At 41.2% G+C, this 22,228-nt stretch overlaps 1 protein-coding gene across 6 annotated transcripts; it reads left to right on the forward strand.

The window, feature by feature from the left end:
- Positions 1-12,809: 12,809 nt before the first annotated feature.
- Positions 12,810-21,053, forward strand: LOC109806544 (uncharacterized). 6 transcript variants are annotated; one of them, XM_083077001.1, is made up of 9 exons: positions 12,810-13,062; positions 13,138-13,191; positions 14,461-14,729; positions 16,812-16,870; positions 17,213-19,550; positions 19,641-19,952; positions 20,025-20,117; positions 20,210-20,307; positions 20,408-20,450. In XM_083077001.1, the coding sequence occupies exons 5-7, from the start codon at positions 17,770-17,772 to the stop codon at positions 20,065-20,067; spliced, it is 2,136 nt and encodes a 711-aa protein (XP_082933127.1). In that variant the 5' UTR covers positions 12,810-13,062; positions 13,138-13,191; positions 14,461-14,729; positions 16,812-16,870; positions 17,213-17,769; the 3' UTR covers positions 20,068-20,117; positions 20,210-20,307; positions 20,408-20,450. The 6 variants fall into 6 exon arrangements, with proteins under 6 accessions (XP_082933127.1, XP_082933123.1, XP_082933125.1 ...); XM_083076997.1 differs by lacking the exon at positions 20,408-20,450 and having other exon boundaries at positions 12,811-13,062; positions 20,206-20,308; XM_083076999.1 differs by lacking the exon at positions 20,408-20,450 and having other exon boundaries at positions 12,811-13,062; positions 17,229-19,550; positions 20,206-20,308.
- The last annotated feature ends 1,175 nt before the right edge of the window (positions 21,054-22,228 follow it).

Consider the following 22,228-nt stretch of genomic DNA (forward strand, 5'->3'; position numbering starts at 1 on the left):
TTGAGTCATGTAGATAAATTTATTATTTTATTGTTATCATTTGTATATACACAAGAGAAGAAGTAAAATTTATAAGATAATAATCAAACTATATAAGTTATAAAATCTCAACATATCATATTTTATTTTATATAAATCACATCTTTTACATTGTTTAAACATGAAATATTCATATAAATGGTGGAATTAGTTCTTTTTTTAGTAAAAAATAATAATAAAATTGTACTATCCGTACTGCGAAGCCGAGCTCCGAGCTCGGCACCACAGTGCAAGCCGACCTCGGACACGCACTGCGTGGCATCAGCTCGACATTTAAGTGAATCGTAACTGATTCCCGAGGATTCTGTCCCAGACGAGATCCGTTATCTAGTCATATTACATCTCATCTCAGGCCCAAGGCCCAAGGCAACCCTAAATCACACCAAGGTACGTGCATTACTTATACGAGATTAATACTCACACAAACACTAACTTTAGCATCAGAGTCTCTTTTGCAGGTACCACCCACCCCCATCTTGGAGCATCAACGTACCAGTGAAGGAGGCTCACCGATCTTACCTGGCAGATCAGCTCTACAGCAGATTCCTAGTAAGAACATTTGGCGCCCACCGTGGGGCCGATCAAGACAGCTCTTATCGGCCACGCTTATGGTTTGCACTAGAAGCCATAGCAGACGCGCAACAGACGACGCAGATCATACAACTACCATGGATAGTGAAGCGACATTATGGAGGCTGATCGATTAGATGCGGCAGCAACACGCCGCCGATCTACAAAACATGCGTGCCCAGCACGATATTGATCTAGCGGCAATGCGTACCGCTAATGAAGCTGACCTGGCAGCGCTACGCACCGAGAATGAACGTATTCGCGCTCAACGACCTGCCACGCATCGGTCTCATGCACCGACGCACAAGTCGACCCGTGAAGTCAGCAAGGCCCCCACTCATGTCCCGGGGGATCAGGCAACCTTTCGCCGCCACCCTTTTGTGGATGGCATCATGGAGACACCACTCCCTCATGGGTGGAAGCCTTTCCACCTCGATTGCTATGATGGCACGACGGAACACTCCACTCTCCACGACCAAGTTCGGGGAAAAGGACAAGGACGAGACAGAGGTTAGGGTTCAGGAGCTCGCACAGACCAACCCTCTGGCTCTTAACTCAACCCCGGCGGAGCAGTACAAGCCGAGGTAAGCCGGGAAACAGGGTCAACCCCCCTACAGGGAGTGATCAATACAATCGCAGGTGGCTTCGCAGGAGGGGGCGCCAGCAGCTCGGCCCAGAAAAAACACATGCGCAACATCAACTGCATACACTCCACCAGCTTAGCTTCGCACCATAGCTTACCGACGATTACTTTCACCGACGACGACTACGCCGGAGTCAATCCCAACCAAGATGATCCCATGGTTATAGCCGTGGCGTTAGCCAATTGGGAGGTTCACAAGACACTGATCGACCAAGGGAGCTCAGCCGACATCCTGTATTGGCCAACGTTCCTCAGGTTAGACGTCCCCCACTCTCTCATACAACCTCACACAGAGCCCCTAGTCGGTTTTGCAGGAAGGAGCGTTTACACTCGGGGGCACGTGGACCTACTGATAACTTTCGGAGCACCCCCGGATACAAGGCGGGTCATGGTTCGATACCTCCTCGTGGAAGCCGACACTTCCTACAACATAATCATCGGGAGGCCGACCTTGAACCAACTCGGTGCAGTAGTGTCCACCCCACACCTCACCATGAAATTTCCAGGGCATGATGGGAAGATTATCTCCGTCAAGGCGAACCAGGAGATGACACGACAATGCTACACCGAAAGCCTGAAAATTGCCTCACTCGGTGAACAGTGCAAGAGCGACCCTCCCGCCGTGGCTCACGCCAACCACGAAGAAATCACCGATCTCGATCCAAGATCCGACTCTCATGACGAACGGCCTAGCCCCGTTGACGAGCTCGATGACCTCCAGATCGGGAAACTCCCCGGGCAATGCACAAAGATCAGCAGACAGTTGACCCCAGAGTTGCGACAACAGCTCGAAGCAGAAATCCTCAAAAATGCCGACCTCTTCGCCTGGTCCAGCGTTGACATGCCAGGCATAGACGCTGATTTCATCTGCCACAGGCTAGCAATACACAAGGAGGCAAAATCGGTCGCCTAGAGGAAGAAGAAGGTCGACGGCGAAAGGTGGGAGGCCATCATCATCGAAACCCAGAAACTGCTGAATGCTGGCTTCATCCGCGAGGTAAGGTACATCACATGGCTGGCGAACGTGGTCCTAGTAAAGAAGAACTCGGGGAAGTGGCGCATGTGCGTCGACTACACCGACTTGAACAAAGCATGCCCCAAGGACTCATACCCCTTGCCGAGCATTGACAGGTTGATCGACGGAGCCTCCGGACATGCCCTACTCAGTTTCCTCAACACCTACTCCGGGTACAACCAGATAATGATGTACCCACCTGACGAAGTGCACACGTCCTTTATCACTGACCACGCCAACTATTGCTACCGGGTGATGCCCTTCGACCTCAAAAACGCGGGCGCAACCTACCAGCGGCTGATGGATAAGGTCTTCCACCAACAGATCGGGAGGAACATGGAAGTCTACGTCGACGACATGGTAGTCAAGACCACCTCGGAGACACACCATGCTGCCGACCTCGCCGAAGTATTCACCCAAGTCAAGAAGCACAACATGCGCCTCAACCCGGAGAAGTCTTCGGTGTCCAGGGAGGCAAGTTCCTCGGTTTCATGATCACCAGCAGAGGGATCGAGGCCAAGCCCGAGAAGTGTAAAGCGATCATCCAGATGCAGAGCCCACAAACGGTGAAAGAGGTCCAACGCCTAGCTGGACGATTGGTCTCATTATCCCGTTTCATCCCCAGACTCGCGGAGAAGGCAGGGCCCATTTTCACCTGCTACGAAATCCCAAAGACTTCCAGTGGACGGATCGGTGCGAAGAAGCTTTTCGAAGCTTCAAAAACTTCCTCACAACCCCGCCGATTCTACAGAGGCCGGACCACAAAACCGACGTCCTCCTTTACTTGGCCATAGCAGAAGGCGCTATTAGCGCGGTAATAGTACAAGAGCACCAGAAAGTGCAGACACCAATCTACTTCATCAGTCGAGTCCTCCAAGATGCGGAGAAGCGATACCAGATGATCGAGAAGCTGGCACTAGCACTTGTCACCGCAGCTCGGCGTCTCCGACCTTACTTCCAGAGTCACCAGGTGGTATTCAAAACCGACTACCCTATCAAGCAAATTCTGCGAAAGCCCGAGCTCGCCGGACCGATGATTGCGTGGTCAGTGGAATTGTCTGAGTTCAGCATCCAGTACGAAAGTCGCGGACCACTGAAAGCTCAATGCCTGGCCGACTTCGTAGCCGAACTCACGCCTACTACTGCCGAGGAACCTTAGGTATGGACTTTACATGTTGACGGATCCTCCAACTCTAAGGGTGGTGGTGCAGGCATCATATTGGAAGGACCAAACCGAGTCACTCTGGAGTAATCCCTCAAGTTTAGCTTCAAAGTGACCAACAACCAGGCAGAGTACGAGGCACTCCTCGCGGGACTAAGGCTAGCCCGCGACCTCGGAGCTCGAAAGGTGAGTTGTAACAGCAACTCAAAACTCATGGTGGAGCAGCTCAGCGGGACGTACCAGGCAAAGGACACTCTGCTGCAGCGGTACTTTCACATTGCATCCCACCAAGTCTCGTCCTTCGACGAATTCACCATAAAACACGTGCCGCGAGAACAAAACGCCCGAGCTGACCTCCTATCAAAGCTTGCCAGCACCAAAAGGCCTGGACAACACCGAACCATCATCCAGGAAACCTTGCACTCACCCAGCTTAGACGACAAAGTCGTCAACGTCAGTGACAATGAAGACCTGGGATGGATGACAGACATCTGGAGCTACCTGAAAGAAGGAACCTTGCCCGAGGATAAGAACGAAGCTCGGAAGATAAGGATGAGATCGGCTAAGTTCATCATCATCGGAGATGAGCTATTCAAACGCGACATTTCCACCCCGCTGCTCAAGTGTTTGACCGCACCCCAAGCAGCCTACGTCATTGACGAAATTCATCGGGGCATATGTGGCTTGCATTCCGGAGCGCGCTCGATGGCTGCCAGAGTACTCCGAGCAGGATACTACTGGCCCACTTTGAAGTCGGACTGCCAAGACTACATACAAAAATGCAAAGAATGCCAGCAGTTCGGCAACACACACGGACAACTACCTGAAACCCTACACCACATGATATCGGCATGGCCTTTCTCCTAGTGGGGAATAGACATCCTCGGACCGTTCCCCCTGCAAAAAGGCCAGCTTAAGTTCCTCCTCGTGTCAATCGACTACTTCACCAAATGGATTGAAGCATACCCACTCGCCAAAATCACCACGGAAAACGTGCAAAGGTTCACCTGGAGAAACATTGTTTGCAGATTCGGAATCCCTCACACCCTCGTCACCGACAATGGCCGACAATTCATCGCACAAGGATTTGAGGAGTTCCTCCGCGAACTCGGTATCAAGCATCTCCCGACCTCGGTGGAACACCCCCAAACCAATGGCCAGGCCGAGGCAGCCAATAAGGTCATCCTCTGGGAACTCAAGAAGCGGCTGGGGAACGCCAAAGGTTAGTGGCCCGACGAACTTCCCAGCATCCTCTGGGCATATCACGACACCCCCCAGTCAACCACGCAAGAGACGCCTTACAGGCTCACCTACGGGATAGACGCAATGATCCCAGTGGAAGTAGGGGAAACGTCCCACCGACACCAAGTTTTCAACAATGAGCAGAACGCCCAAGAGCTAGCAGCCGACCTCGACCTAGTTGACGAAGTCAGAGAAATAGCTCAAATCCACGAAGAAGCCTGCAAGCTCCGAGCTTCCAAAAGGTACAACACGCGAGTACGACCTCGCTCTTTTCGAGTTGGCGACTTAGTATGGTGTTTGCTAGGTGATGGAACTAGTTGAAGTAGATTGTGATTTCTTCAATAGCTCCATGCTTGGACCGAATGCCTCTTGAGGTTAACACTTGAAAATCTCTGAAATCTCCTTTGAAGTGTTCTTCAATGGAGAAGAAGTCTTGATAGGGATTCGGTTACTTCAAGCTTGAAGTAGAAGCTTGATGAACCAAGGCAAGGTTTGAATGAACCTTGAGGGAAACCTTAGAGAGAGAGTTCTCCACGGTTCTAGGGACTCTTGAGTTGAGAGAAAATCTGATTTCATTCTCAAAAATGCTCAAAAGTGTCTACAAATGAGGTAATTACAAATATATAGGGTAGAGGTAGCTTCTAGGAGAAGCTAACCTTAACCATGGTTCACTAGGAACCATGGTAAGGTAGACTTAACTCCCACGGTTTAGCTAGCTTCTAGGAGAAGCTAACCTTGACCATGGTTCACTTAAGAACCATGGTAAGGTAGGCTTAACCTCCCTTGGTTTAGAAGCTTGCAAGGCAAGCTTCAAAAACCAAGAGGTGAAGCTTGAGAAATTCGGCCAAGAAGAATACTTGGAGCTAGGCGGCCTTGGTCTCAAATGGCTCCTTGATTTATTTTGAAAATCCTTGATTTGGTTTAGTTAGGTTCATCATATGATGATGAAACCTAGCTAAATCAAATCTATGAAAAATTAGGAGCAAAATGAGTCCAATATGCAAAATTTTGCCTAGGCCCAACTCAGGCCCAATTTCTAAGCCCACCCTCAAGCATTGCTAAATGTCACCCCTTTTTTCCCTACTGAAAAAATACAAAATGAATGTATCAACTAGGGAGGTTAAATGGAGTTAAACTCTCCAAGTAACCTACCTTAAAATCAATATACAAACACTAGTTAAAAGTAAGTAAAGTGCCTCACAAATACAAAGGCAAAAAGTGAACCTATACAAGGAAACTATGTACAAATATATGAAAAGGTCTTGAAGATCATCCCATTCCTCTTGGTTCTTTTAGGATATCACCTCTTGGATTCCTTGGCCTTGGCCATAGTCTATCACTAGGCGAAGCTCGGAAAGACACGACGGAAGGAAAGTTGGCACCCACGTGGGATGGCCCATTCCGAGTTACGGAAGACTTAAGGAATGGGGCATACCGGCTAGAGGAGCTCAGCGGAAAACCTATACCGCAGACTTGGAATGCCACGCATCTCAAGTTTTACTTTAGTTAAATTTGTACGAATGAGTTGTGCACTCTTTTTCCGCCTTAGTCTTTTATCCCAAAAAACAGAAAAATGGATTTTGGCTGAGAGGGTTTTTAACGAGGCACATATACACATCAATAAAATGACTCATTCTCCTTCGTTCATATCCCCCTATCTTCATCTTTTTTAATTTGAGGTCGAGTTCGAACCTCAATGTAATACATCTCTCTATAAAGTGAGGTCGAGTACGAACCTCAATAGGCTTATCCGAGGACGAGTTCGAACCTCAAGATAACTCGTTTTTCCTATAATTGGAGGTCGAATACGAACCTCCATACGCATGTCCGAGGTCAAATTCGAACCTTAACGCAAAGTGAGGTCGAACACGAACCTCAATACGCTTATCCGAGGACGAGTTCGAACCTCGAGATAACTCGTTTTTCCTATAATTGGAGGTCGAATACGAACCTCCATACGCGTGTCCGAGGTTGAATTCGAACCTTGACGCAAAGTGAGGTCGAAACGAACCTCAATACGCTTATCCGAGGACGAGTTTGAACCTCGAGATAACTCATTTTTCCTCCAATTGGAGGTCGAATACGAACCTCCATACGCGTGTCCGAGGTCAAATTTGAACCTTGACGCAAAGTGAGGTCGAACAAGAACTTCAATACGCTTATCCGAGGACGAGTTCGAACCTCGAGATAACTCGTTTTTCCTATAATTGGAGGTCGAATATGAACCTCCATACGCCTGTCTGAGGTCGAATTCGAACCTTGACGCAAAGTGAGGTCGAACACGAACCTCAATACGCTTATCCAAGGACGAGTTCGAACCTCGAGATAACTCCCTTTTCCTCCAATTGGAGGTCGAATACGAACCTCCATACGCGTGTCCGAGGTCAAATTTGAACCTTGACGCAAAGTGAGGTCGAACACAAACCTCAATAAGCTTATCCGAGGACGAGTTCGAACCTCGAGATAACTCGTTTTTCCCCCAGTTTGAGGTCGAATACGAACCTCCATACACTTGTCCAAGGTCGAATTCGAACCTCGGCACAACTCATCTCACCCTAAGCCAAAAACCAAGCCCGAACACCAAGACAAAACATTCACATCAGGCCAAGTTTGAGCCCGGTAAAGCGCAAAGCAGACAAGCTCAAAGGCACAAAGACCACCCAAATCTCAGAAAACAACATATATACAAACATATTGACAGAGTTCAACGTTTGAATTCAAAAATCCAAAACAAAAAGGAACAGAAAAACTAAACTATTACAAAAAACGGCCTACATAGAGGCATTCTCGCTGGAGCTGTCCTCGACATCATCCTCCTTGACCAGCTTCCCAAAACGAACGACCTTCTCCACATGCATGCTGGAGAAGTCGAACCCAGGCGCAAGGAACCGGGCCTGGCAAGCAGCCTTGAGGAAACCCCTCTTATGCTCCACCACGATGGAACGCTCCACCTCCTCAAGTCTCCTCTCCAGCGCCGTCTTCTCGGCCTCTAGTGTCGAAAGGTCTACTCTCTGGGCAGCAATCTCCTGCTCTTTGCTACCAATAATAACCTCGTCACGGAGACGCTCCTCAGTTACTGACACCAGTTCCCTCCTCAAAAAAGCGACCTTGTCTTCCAAAGAGCGAACCTGGTCCCGAGAAGACATCACCTCGCCTCGGGACGAGGTAACAAGCCCCTGCAGCTCACCTACTCGGGAGGCATAGTTCTCGTTGGAGCGCAGGGTGATCTCCAACGACTTTTGGACCCTGGCGAGGTCCCCCCTCGCCGCCTGGAGCTCGACTCCTTGCATCTTTGCCTCGCCAAGGGCTGCAGTCAGAACCCTGTTCTCCTCCCTCAGGACTCTATTTTCATCCTTTAGAGGTTGAACCAAGCCCTTCAGCTTCGCCATGTCCTCCTGCTGTCTCGACCACTTGTGTTTCCAGTAATCCACAATGGTCGTACCTCTCTGCAGGAAGATTTGGGAGGCATCAAAACTACCCATTGGCCCGGCCGACTCGATCATCGCTTGATCAGCCGTGCTCAGCGACCCCTTTGGGAAAAACTTCTCCGGAGTCACCGCGGCGCTCCATAGAGAGTCGATCTCCTCCAACGCACTCAAATGCTCTAATCGCATCGGCACGCCCTCTTGCGCATAGCAGTACGCAAGATACGGTCGCTTCGGCTTTGGCACTGGAGCATGTGTAGGGATTCCTGAACTCGACCCCTCCCTACGGACCTCGACGGAAGTAGACGTGGGTACCCCCTGCTCGACCACGGAAGGAGTTCCTTCCGGCGCCCCTGAGCTCGGAGGATCCGAAACCCCAGCGATGTTCCCCACCTGCAAAAAATAAGCAATACTCTTCTAAGACAAAAAGTAAACAGAGGGGTAAGACGTCAATGCCATAGAAGGACCAACCGCTTACCTCGCCATCCGGGGTAGCAGGTACAACAGCCTGGATCACCTCCTCGGCAACTGGGGTAGCCCGCCCGGCAGCAAGGACCACTTCCTCGGCAGCATCCCCTGCCTATGGAAAATAACCCCAAGTCAAAACGTAGAAAAATAGCAACAAAGATAAAAGACAGAGGCAAGACTAAGAAAGGAAAGGTACTCACCACGGCGGCCTGGACAACTCGCTCAGCAGCTTGGTCCACCGCGCCGACTTTAGCGGCCTCGAGGGCAACCTCCCCTATTTTGCGAGGGGCAGAGGTCCCCTCGACCTCTTTCCCGCCCCTCTTTCTTTTCCAGTTGACCTTCAGGGGAGAAACCCCCTCCTCTAGAGGCTCGGAGGCCTCGAGCTCGGTCACGTTGAAGCGATGCTTTAGTGCAAGCCACGAGTCCTTCCCTATAATGCCTGCAGACAGAGAATAGAGCACATCAGCAAAGAAAAAATTATACAAACCTCAACAAGCTACCGAAATACAAGATACTCACCCTCCAGGCCCCTCTCCCTGTGCACCGAGTTCGCAAGCGACAGAATCGACTTGCAATCCAACGGGCGAGGAAGTGCCGAAAGATTCCTAATAGCATCAGCCTCCGAAGCTGTCAGTTGCGAAGGGTCCACCCCGTGAAACCTAGACGGCTTGGGGCACCAGTAGAAAGGGAACCTCGGCAGCCCTCCAAAGTAGAAGCCCCCATCCTCCAAAGGGTCAACATCCACGAGGGCAACCCGGAAGAACTCGTGTTTGTAGTTTTTATAAGACTAGGAGTAAAGAGTGAATAAACCCCTTTCTTTACTCCCGTTCAAAGAAAGAACGCCATAAGGCGAAACACCCAACTTCAACTGATAGAAGTGAAGGAAAACGCGAAGGGACAGCTACATCCCTAGGACCGCACACAGGACTTGAAACACCCTCAAAAACCCCAGCTATTGGGGTGCAGCTGGCAAGGAGCCGCGTTGATGTAATTTAAAAAATCACACTCAAATTGAGTGAAAGGAAGACAGACGCCCAAGTCCCTGAAGAAACACTGGTAGACATAGAAATGAGGAGAATCGGTAGACCTCCCAATGTACACACCCATATCGGTCGGACAGGGCTCGAGTCGAATCATCCGCGAAATGGAAGGGTCGCAAATTTGGTGCGTCTCCCAAACCGCATTTACCTCCAGAAGTGATCTAAACACACTTTGGACCCCCCCATTTCACGCTTAACCCAGTCATAACCAGGAACGCCTGGCTCCAGGTCCTTGGGCGGAGGTGAATCTTTCTTCTCGGCAGCGGCTCTCCCGGTAGCCACTGCCTTACCGCGCGCCTTGCCCCCGGCAGGTGTAGAAGAACCGGCGCCACGCCCACCAGCCATCAAGAGAAACAAGAAGATTTAGGAAAAAGAAGAAAGGAAACCGTAGAAAGGAAGTACCCGGTACTCCTCCTCAGAAAATAACCCTAACAAGGACTGGGTTACCGGAAATGGCGACGGAAATAGAGAAAACGAAGGCGGAAACTGAACCGAAATGAGAGCGCAGAAGGCAGCGTACTCAAGAAGCCAAACAAGAAAGAAAGAGAAAATGAGTAAAGTGAAAGGCCAAGAGGCGCGAATGCGAGAAAAAGGCTTTTTTCCAAAATCCAAACGGCCACAACACGTGTCGGCCAGGGGGCACAACTGGCGACAAATTTAATGAGGCCCATCATGATGGATGAAACCATCATTGCATAACCGTCACCCTCGTTAACGCGCCACTTGCACGTTTTCAGGAAGTGAACAGTTACGTCACATGGCATCTCAACAGGCAGACGTACACGAAAGGTCACTTCCCCCCAGCGTGCTCGGTCTTAACTCCTCGACCTACGGTCTTCGGAGCTCGGGGGGCTAGTGTACTATCCGTATTGCGAAGCCGAGCTCCGAGCTCGGCACCACAGCGCAAGCCGACCTCGGACGCGCACTGCGTGGCATCAGCTCGGCATTTAAGTGAATCGTAACTGATTCCCGAGGATTCCGCCCCAGACGAGATTCGTTATCTAGTCATATTACATCTCATCTCAGGCCCAAGGCCCAAGGCAACCCTAAATCACACCAAGGTACGTGCATTACTTATACGAGACTAATACTCACACAAACACTAACTTTAGCATCGGAGTTTCTTTTGTAGGTACCACCCCCATCTTGGAGCATCAACGTACTAGTGAAGGAGACTCACCGATCTTACCTGGCGGATCAGCTCTACAGCAGATTCCCGGTAAGAACAAAAATCATATACATGTATAGTTGATCTTATTTCGAGTATGATTTTTTACAATATAGTAAGATAAAATATTGTGCAAGTTATTAAATGTTAGAAAAAACATTAAAAAAAAGAGAGTAAACTTTAGTTAGATGGTACAAGGAAAAGTCCATATATAATTTAAAGTATGATACGATTAAAAAAATCAGAACTTTTAGTCGAGATTCTAATTAACCCGATAGATCCACTTAACTTAAATCTTGGGTTAAGTATCTTAATCAAGAAAATTACTAAATATTTTAATTTATGAGTTATATCAATCATTTTAGTGGGTTGTGATGATTTAAGGGTGTAAATGGGTAGGAGATAATTCGTGAATTCAAATTGATTAAAATTGATTTAGTGAAGATCAAAATTTTTTAATTTTTGAATAAGATTTGATCCAATTTAATCAAAATTCGTTATTTTACAAATTGGATATTATAAAAGAAAGAAAAATAGAGAGAACAAAAAAGATAATATGAGATAGAAAAAAGAATCTGACTTGTGTATTATCTTTGGGAGAGGAGTAACTTATTTATAAGTACATGTGGTAACTGAACAATTACACAATAAAAGGAATAATACATAACGAAAATATAAATGATAATGATTGATAATGAATATTGACATCTACTAATTAAGTCACTAATTATTATTCATAACACTCCCCCTTGGATGTCCAATATTTAGAATGTGCCTCATTAAAACCTTACTAGGAAACACCCTGTGGGATAAAAACCTAGTGAAAGAAAAATAGTACATCATTCATAAATATTTATTTCTCCCCCTCATGCATACAATATTTAAGACGACGGAGTCTAATCTTGTGTATCAACTGTTCAAAAACTTTTCTTGGAAGTGACTTTGTAAAGAGATCTGCTAGGTTTTCACTTGAGCAGACTTGTTGAACATTTATATCACCATTCCTTTGAAGATCATGAGTAAAAAGAATTTTGGTAGAATATGCTTTGTTCTATCTCCCTTTATGTATCCATCTTTCAATTGTGCAATACATGCAACATTATCTTCATATATAACTGTCGATGTCATTTTTCTAGAAGATAAACCACAAGTTTCCCATATGTGTTGAATCACAAATCTTAGCCAAACACATTCACGACTTGCCTCATGTAATGCTAAAATTTCAGCATGATTAGATGAAGTGGCTGGTATGGTTTGTTTTACAGATTGCCATGAAATAGTTGTACCACCACTTGTAAACAAATATCTTGTTTGTGATTTACCATTATGAGAATTTGACAAATAACCTGCATCTGCATAACCATTTAGTTCTAGTTTGGGAACATTTGAATATAATAACCCCATATCCATTGTACCTCTAAGATAACGAAGGATTTGTTTAACTCCATTCCAATGTCTTCATGTAGGTGAAGAACTATATCTTGCTAACAAATTAATAGCAAATGTTATATCAGGTCGTGTATAATTAGCAAGGTACATTAGTGCTCCTATAACACTAAGATATGGTACTTCGGGACCAAGTATTTTTTATCCTTGGAACCAATTGGTCTACCACGCTTCAAGCGTATTTGTGTCTCATTTGTAGTATTAAATTGTCCAACAGGGACTTCGCTGGTACATATGACTTAGTCACCCCTTTTTGGATCTGTGAATACATTTAGTAATTGATTGGCTAGATTTTGCAAATGAATTATCTTTTGAACTTCTAGTTCACATTGTTTTGTACGAGGATCAAAATGAGATAGTGATAATTCATTCCAACTAATATCTTTTTCTAGCTATTTGTGTCCTCCCCCCACTACACCAAATAAAAGAAATAACGTCGCATATTTTGCGGCAGTTTTAAAGAACCGCCTGCGCTTTTTAAATTTTGCCTAAAAACATTAAAATTACGGCGGTTTGAAGCAACAGACGCAATTTTCAATTTTTTTTTCGGCGGTTATTATAGAACCGCCGCAGGTAGGTTAAAATTTTTCCCAAAAGTTAAATGTTCCCTCCCCTCTCATCAGAAACGTAACCCTGAACAACATAATCCCCCTCTCTCTCGTTCCATTCTTCTTCATCTCTCTCGCTCCATTCTTCTTCATCTCTCTCGCTCCATTCTTCTTCTTCTCTGTCGATCACGGTCACGCCTTTGCTGCTCAAGAGTCACGCCTCTAGCCTGCTACGAACGTTGTGCATAACCACGGGTTCACGGGCTCCCAACCTCTACTTTCCTCTGCCTCGTTCGGTGAGTTACAAACTTGCTCACAGAGCAACAGAGATATTGGGTTTTATGTTGATTGATTTTTCCATGTGGTTGCAGCTTCTTCGCTGACACAAGTCGCAGCTAAGTTGCTCTGGATAAACAAAGGTTTATGTAAGATGTGAATTCTCTTATGTTAAAGAAAACTTTTATTTTGCATTTAGAAAACAGAATGTGGTTATTTTCTCTAGCCGAACAGTGTGTATGGTGTGGTTGGGAAATACAATACTGCTGGATTTGATTTGATGCATTGTTGGTTGCTACTGTTTTAATGCTGTCAATATGCTTGCCGCAACAATTTGTAGTGAAACTGTATTGAAAATAAAGTGAAGTACTAAACTTTTTCCTAGTTTGTTACAATTTAAATCAGTGCCAAAATGCCTAAACCAATTGATTTGTAGGAGAGAATTTGATTTCAATTGAGATTTGCTGCTTAATTACGTCTAAACCTAAAACATAATTGGTAAAAGGAACTAACTAATATTTTGTAGTCAAGTATAGTTACTGTAATTGAATATAGCAAGTTTTATGGATTAATGCTTTTTATTAATGAATAGTTTCTTACATTTTTATGTTTAGAGCATTGAAACAAACCCAACTTCTCTATCAATTTTATTCATTTATTTTTTTTAAAATTTCATCTTGCTAAATATTTTTAACTAATTGTGAACTCACTCTTAATTTCATACCCAAGGTTCTTGTGAAAACTGAAAAGGATACTAGTGTCTAGGTACCTTGTAACCGTAATTTATTTGGAAGCTCTTTTTTTTAACTTGTTACTATTGACGTTGTCTGATTATCAAATCTTTTGGGGCTCCTTGTACGTGTCATTTTTGTTCAAAAAAATGTTTATATTTTCCTTATCTAGCACCTTTTTAAAGTTTTAGTTTTGGTTACGGGAGTCACTTCATCATCTATTGATCTACTAGAACGTATTTCAGATTCTTTCATACAAAGTTTAGAAACTGTTTAAGTATGTTTCTTCTCAAACCTGTGGTTATTTACCCAAAAAAAATGAAAAACCTCTGCTTTTATGACTTGATTCTTCAATATGTAAAGCTAGAGAAACCTCATGGACTCTTAGAGCTACAAGGAGTTTGTCTAATGTAAGTGATTTCATGCTTCACATTTCTTGGATATTTATACTCATAGGTTCTCAAGCCTTGGGATGTTGTTAAAACTCTTTAGATTGTTCCTAGCCTCGGTGAATTCATGTCCTATGGCATGAAGTCCATTTAATGATCTCTAGTTCCACTTATTTCGTTGTTTCTTTTGTATTAAACGATGGGATCATGTCTAATGAAAATGCGCAGTCTTTCATAAAGCTTGGTTTCTCCTGCTGTTGATCTCATTTGATTTTCATCTAACTTTTTCTGATTATAGGTTCTTAAATCCCACACCAACTTGGTTGCCTCTGGACAACTTTCTCAGCAGTTGGAGGGGCTGCATATATCTATTGAAGATTACTCTCTGTTTTTTACTCTTCAATTTCTCAGTTTCCTATGTTTATTCTATCGTTCGTGCTCATATCATTTTATATTTGCACTTAATTTTGTTGCTACAATTGCAGTTACATAGTACAGACAGAACCTCATCAAGGCTTTCTTCTAATCCTGGTTTTGTTGGTCCTTCCCGTGGATCTATTTCTACTGGTATATTTCTATCACTTGTGTTTCTACAGTTACATAGCCTGTTGCTTTGCATAAAGACATAAATTTATGCTTTCTATTTCTGAAAATATGTTGTGCTCCTTTGATATGTGCATCTGGTGTAGGGTTTGGATCATTTTGTTTTAGTTGTTATACCTCTATTTTGTGATAATTTTACACTGCTAGGAAACTAACAAGAAGGTGTAAAGTGCTGCGTGGTGTCCAATCTTGATCGTGTATGTTTCTAGTAACATTATGTGCTTACAAAGTTACACACAATCGTGTATTATATATCTAGGAATATTTTTAAACAAAGTTACATAATCACATGATTTTCTCGCATCATTTTAATACATTGTGTTTTAATATGACCATATAGGGTGTTTTAAGCCATTTTCTTCCCAAACTTGTGCCTGTTTTAAAATGAAAAAGAAAAGGAAGCTGCTAAAGTTGAAGACACGGTTCTAATATAATATAAGGTTTTGACTTTCAACCTTAATTAACTTGAGATTGCTTTGGACCAAAAGGAGTTTTGTCCCCTGTTTTCTCTTATTCATCTTTCTATGGTTATTTTCATGGATTCTAATTCAAGATTGTATTTTCTCTTATTTTGTCCCCTGCCAGACTTTTTATTTTTATTTTTTTTATCACAAATATGCAAATAATTTGTCAAATTTGATCAAATTTTAAAAAATAAAATTAACCTATATATATATATATATGCATGTATCATGTATGTAATTATCAACTCTCTCTTTTTCTTTTTTCTTATTGAAAGTTTAAGTGAATTGACTTCTTGCATGTTACCAACTCTTTCAATTTGATTTGTCTCTCACTTTCTCTAAAATGATCTTATCTTTTCACAAGATATCCTAGTTTAATTAAAATATCTTAAACAACTGCTAATTACTCGCTTAGGTGCTCACGTTCAACGATGATGCACATAGATCATTGTCGATCTGTATAGCAACAATGAGCCATTTCCATTGGTCACGTTTAGAATGAAGTGCAGTTTATTATTGTAATTAAAACAATATAGTGCATTCTACAGTAAGCCACACATTCTCCTTTACCCCTTTTTCATCTCCCTTGTTTTTCATTTATTTTGCTCCATATCAATTGCTTTACAATATCTATATTTTACTATTAAACTGAGTAATTCTTTGGCAAGGGACAAAATCTGGCAGAAGTGTGTAATCCATTATCCACATGGGCATTAACCATAAATGTCATAGCTAGTGTCGTGCAGCCAGCTTATAGTGGCAAGCATAACCTCATATGCACATAGCAGAACCCGTGCTTAAAATAGCCAAGACATGAGATAGCATAATCCATGTCCCCACTTTCTCCTGAATCTTCATTAGTTAAAAATGAATATTCATGTAGTATCCTCTTCATTGCACGTAATGTATGGTGTAGATTCCTAGAGTGGTACTGCACACTATTATTTTTTTAATGTTGCTGGAATCATGATTCATGTAGCTTAGACTTTGGTCTGAATCATGTGCATTAATTTGCATCATTGTAACCGCATTTCACTTTGACAAGAGTACCCAATTTATCTATTGTATAAGCTTAATGGTCAAATTGAGTGGCTGCTGTACTGTACACGAGTCCATATGTTTAAAAGCATCACCTTATCTTTTTTAGTGTAAACTAGTTTTTATAATAGTTTAGTTTTTAAAAACTAAACTTAAAATATAGTTTAGTGTAAACTAGTTTTTATAATAGTTTAGTTTTTAAAATCTAAACTTAAAATATAGTTTAGTGTAGTTTTTATAAAAGTTAGTTTAGCTTTTTTTTTATATTTTTTTATATATAATCTAGTATAGTTTAGCTTAGACAATAGTTTAGTTTAATATAGTTTTTTAAACACTCCTAGCTATTATTTGTCCTGCACTATACAAACCTTGCAATTATTATTTAAGCTCCAAAAGTATTTAGGCAACACTTGTCCCTATTTCCAGTAAGCATAAGATTGTCACATGATAAATTAGCCTAGTCAAACACAAACACAAGTTTAGTGATTTCAATAGATTGGTTGGTTCAACTTTAACACCATTTCATTTATCTTTTTATGAACAGCCAATAAAGGGTTATTTTGAAATACGAAAAAAGGAAGCGAGAAGTACATCATCCTAGAGGTAAATTCTACTCAAACTTGAATAATTGAAACTCTTGTAATGTAAACTACTAGTCATCAAACAATTTTTCATTATATCAAAGCATGTATGGTTGTAGGAGTTTATCTTTATTCAAAGCCTCTATGCTTGTAGGAGTTTATCTTTAATTATTAGAGAAACTTCACTCCTTTTAATTATTATTTTTTACTATTTATTTTAATTAGTTTCGATTATAAATGCCTTATTTTAAAATGATGTTATTGAATGTATTATTTTTTACTAAGAGCATATGCATTTCATATGTATTGTCTAAATAATATACGTTTATCAATTTATTAAGTGTTATATTATGTTTAAATCTAGAATAAAATTTTTGAAGCAATGGATAAGTCATGGATTATGAAGCCGCGAAACACAATTGACTATGAGCAAGGAGTTAGGGGATTTATTGATTTTGCTTTTGAACACAGTTCAGTAAATGACAAAATAATATGCCCTTGTAAACGATGTGGTTTCAAAAAAAGACAAATCAAGGATGTGGTGTATGATCATTTAATTTGCACACCGTTTCCATGTGGGTATACTAGTTGGACTCATCATGGGGAGAGAAGGATAAGAGAAACTTGTAATACTCCAAATGTAGATGAAGATGGCACTAATATTGAAGATCCTATTCAAAACATGATTAATGATGCTTTTGGAGTTGATAGGCACCATGGAAATGAAGTACCCATTGCATCAAATGTAGAGATTGATAGAGATGAAGAAGTGATGCCAAATGCATCTGAAGAAAGGTGTGAAGCTGACGAGTTTTATGAACTAGTAAGAGATGGGGAACAACCCTTGTACGAAGGGTGCGTACAAAGTATTCAAGATTGTCCTTTTTGGTGAGGTTGTATCATATCAAATGCTTATGTGGAATGAGCGATAAGGCCATGACAATGATTTTAGAACTTCTGAAAGATGCCTTTAAACATGCAAATATTCCAAGTTCATTCTACGAGGCAAAGAAAATAATCAACAAGCTTGGTTTGAACTATGAAAAGATACAAGCATGTCCGAATGATTGTATGCTTTACTGGGGCAACATGGAAGATGAAGAAAGGGAGACATGCAAAGTTTGTAACACTTCAAGGTGGAAATCAAGGGCAAAAACAAATAAGTCTAGGTTATCTGGTGATGACAATAGTATGAAGAAAGTGCCTGCAAAAGTACTTCGTTACTTTCCATTGAAACCTCGATTACAAAGATTGTTTCTGTCATCAAAGACAGCTGAGGATATGAGATGGCATTTTAACAATAGTAATAATGATGGAATGATGAGGCATCCTAGAGATTCTGAAGCTTGGAAGCGATTTGACTTGACACACCCTTGGTTTGCATCTGATTCACGAAATGTGCGTCTTGCATTAGCTACTGATGGTTTTAATCCTTTTGGTGTTATGAGTTCAAGTTATAGCATTTGGCCAGTAATTCTCATTCCATACAACACTCCACCATGGGTATGCATGAAGCAAACATCTTTTATAATTTCAATGATAATTCCTGGTAAAAAGATGCCAGGAAATAATATAGATGTCTACCTACAACCTTTAATCAAAGAGTTGAAGGAGTTATGGACAATAGGTGTGGATGCGTATGATTCTTTCAAGCAAGAAATGTTCAAATTACATGCAGCTTTAATGTGGACGATTAGTGATTTTCCTGGGCTAGGAACACTTTCTGGGTGGAACACTTACACCGGACTTGCTTGCCCATCTTGTAACTTTGACGCTATTCCCTGTCGTCTTCCTTATAGCAGGAAATGGTGTTTCATGGGTCATCGTCGCTTTCTTGATCAAAAGCACAGATTTAGACTGAACAGGATCCACTTTAATGGTGAGCAAGATTTGCGTAGTTCACCGAAAGCATTATCTAGTTCTGAAATTCTTGAACAGGTTCAGAATATTAATGTCACATTTGGTAGAATACCAGTGCAAGAAGGGACAAGAAAAAGAACCCGAGGTGGACATCTTCCACAAAGTAGCACTCAACAGTGGAAAAAGAAAAGCATATTTTTTGAACTTCCATATTGGAAGGATAATTGTTTACGTCACAATCTTGACATGATGCATATTGAGAAGAACGTGTGCGACAATGTCATATATACTTTGTTAAATGATAGTGTAAAGACAAAAGACAATGTTAATGCGAGAAAAGACTTGCAAGCTATGGGTATTAGACCTGAACTTTGGCCAAATGAACATGGAAAATATCCTTTAGCTATCTTTGCATTGACTAATAGAGGAAAGAAGGCATTTCTAACAACTCTAAAGAATATCACTGTGCCAGATGGTTATTCTAGCAACATTTCTAGATGCATTGACTTAGATAACCTTAAATTGAATGGAATGTTGAAAAGTCATGATTCACATGTATTGATGGAGCAATTCTTACCATTAGCCATGAGGACAGCATTGCCTGATGAGGTTTCAACAATACTAATTGAGTTTTGCTCATTCTTCAGACAATTATGTGGTAAAGTGTTGAAAATTGAAGATTTAGACAAATTGCAAAATCAAATTGTCTCCACTTTATGCCACATGGAAATGTTGTTTCCTCCTTCATTCTTCACTGTTATGGTTCACTTGGTTGTTCACCTTGTTAAAGAAGCCAAGCTTGGAGGTCCTGTTCATTATCGATGGATGTATCCTATAGAAAGGTAAAAAACGTGTTAGTGTTCCTTTTTATTTTATCATTTTAGTAATAAAACACATTCATCTAAATAAAATTGATTGTGGCTTAATAATAGGTACTTAGGGCAACTAAAATCTTATGTACGTAATAAAGCACGACCAGAAGGCTCTATAGCAGAAGGCTACCTTATGCAAGAGATTCTTACATTTTGTTCAAGGTATTTAGATAACATTGAGACAAGATGGAATCGACCTGGTCGTGTAGATGATGAGCCATATGATAGACAATCTCAATCACAAGTAGGTTGTTTCACAAAAATTATAATTGGGAGATTTCTATGGAGGAAAACTGTCAGATGCACCCACCAGAGATTGACCCAGACCATTGGAGGCTTTTTGTACAATTTCGGACGAGTTCTAAACAAATGGTAATATGTTTTCATCTTCCATTGGTTATAAGTTTGGTTACATATATTGACTTTTAATTTTGTTAAATGTAGGACATATCTGATAAAAATGCAACAAACCGTGAAAAGTTATTGATCCCACACACTCTAGGATCAAAGACATTAGCAAGAAAAAGGGATGAGTTGGTATGTAAAGTTCATTTAGTCTATTTTGTTTGAAGAAATTGAAAAAAATTGTTTGTATAATTATTTTTGGTATGGTGAAAAATGTTAGGAAGTGCAATATGGACGACGTTATAGTAGAGGAGATATGTATCCTATTGCTCATAAAAAGAAGGATGGATCATTTGTGAACGAAGATGCTAGACAAAAATATGTGAGTACAATATATTATTTGTAATTTTCAATTGCCATTTGCTTTTCACTCATATAAGTAATCTTTTACTATTTATCTATGTATTCAACATTATATGTAGGAACAATTGCATAATGAAATTCAGGAGACTTCTTCTGAGAATGAAGCATTCTTGAAAGTGTTTGGAAAAGAGCATCCAGGATATGTTCGAGGCATGGGACTTGGGGTTACTCCAACTCAAATCATTGGATCATATTCTTCCTTTACGAGGTCAGGATCTTCATCAGATGCAGCCACGATAGCACAATTGCGATCTGAAGTTGAAGTACTTAAGGCACGAGTTGGTGAAGTTGATGTTTTGAAGGAACAATTAGCTTTCCTTATGCAAATTGTTAAAGGAAATCAGGTATAAAATAAAGTATTTAAAAAATTGTAAATTTTATTGTCTAAGTAAAAGTTCAAATCTAATTTGTTATTATTTTAATTTCAGGCAACTGAATTGGAATCTCCAGCAGATTTGAGACGTTCTTCTCAGTCTAGCCATATTCCTGAAGATAATGGAGGATCATCATGAGAGACTATTTAGATATTTGCTACAATTTTAGTTTGTTAGGAGCTTTTAGGACCGTCTTTATATTTCGTTGTTTTTATGTGCCTAAGTTTCTTAAACTTAAGGACCATTTCTATGTTTGAAAGATGCAAATCTATTATGTACTAAATTTGGATTTAATATCTTTATTTAATGAATGACATTTTTATTTGTATCATTTGTATTAGTTTATCTTGATCACATGTTTGAGATAAGAATTTAAACAAACAGGTTGAAAATGTAATTATAAAAAACATTTAATTATAAATTGGATGCGAACTAAATTGTGGCGGTTACAAACTGCTGCAAATTGTTAATTAAAATGAATGTTCAAATTTGCGGCAGTTTTCAAAACCGCTGCAAAGTTTTTGAAAACCGCCACAAATTTTTTACTAATTTCAGTTTCCAAAATAGCGACAATTTTATAACCGCCGCAATTTTATCGAATATGTTGCGACAGTTTAGAAAACCGCCGCAAAATTTAGTCGCGACGCACAAGATTGCGGCGGTTAACAAACCGTCGCAATATAAGTTTACGACGGTCAAAACCGCCGTCGCTCTCACTAAAAAACCGCCGCAAACAAACAAGTTTTTTGTAGTGCCCTAATGTTGGGAAATCAACTCATTAAAAGAATGAGATGTGAATTCACCAGCATTATCTAAACGAATTTTCTTAATTGGATAGTTAGGAAAATGAGCTCTTAATCTAATTAGTTGAGCTAATAATCTCGCAAAAACGTCTGGTTGCGAATTGATAATAAACAAACATGTGACCATATTTTTGATGCATCAATTAAAATCATAAAATATCTAAATGGTCCACATGGGGGTATATTGGTACACAAAGATCACCTTGTATCCGTTCTAAAAATAAGATAGATTCATCCCCAATTTTTGCTGGTGATGATCTGATTATTAACTTCTCTTGGGAACAAGCAGTAAATGAGAAAATATTTGATTGAAGAATCTCCTAGCTCTTCAATAAATGTCCACATGAATTTTCAATTATTTTTCGCATCATGATATTCTTAGGGTGACCCAACCGGTCATGCTAAACCTCAAATTTATTTTGATTTGTAAACTTCTAGTTTACAATAGTATATAATTCAACTGTATTAATATACATGCAATACAGTCCATAGGAAAAAGAAAATAATTTTTCCAATACTTTTTTTTATTCAAGTGGAGTTTCATGATATAAATATATTATACATTTCCTTCATTATTTGTTTCAATGTGAAACTCATTTAAACGAATATCCTTGAAACTCAATAAGTTTCTGTAAGACAGAAAAATATAATGCATTTTTAATATATAACTTCGTTTCTTTTAGTAATAATATATTAGCTCTTC

The sequence above is a fragment of the Cajanus cajan genome, chromosome 6 (assembly GCF_000230855.2).
Source record: "Cajanus cajan strain Asha chromosome 6, NIPB_CcT2T_4, whole genome shotgun sequence".
NCBI classification, from domain to species: domain Eukaryota; kingdom Viridiplantae; phylum Streptophyta; class Magnoliopsida; order Fabales; family Fabaceae; genus Cajanus; species Cajanus cajan.

What these genes read in the sequence shown, in the direction of transcription:
- LOC109806544 (XM_083077001.1), top strand. Translation starts at nt 17,770, where the DNA reads ATGAGCGATAAGGCCATGACAATGATTTTAGAACTTCTGAAAGATGCC. An exon ending in TGGATGTATCCTATAGAAAG is followed by an intron (nt 19,551 to 19,640) that starts GTAAAAAACGTG and finishes GCTTAATAATAG; the next exon opens with GTACTTAGGGCAACTAAAAT. An exon ending in GGACGAGTTCTAAACAAATG is followed by an intron (nt 19,953 to 20,024) that starts GTAATATGTTTT and finishes TGTTAAATGTAG; the next exon opens with GACATATCTGATAAAAATGC.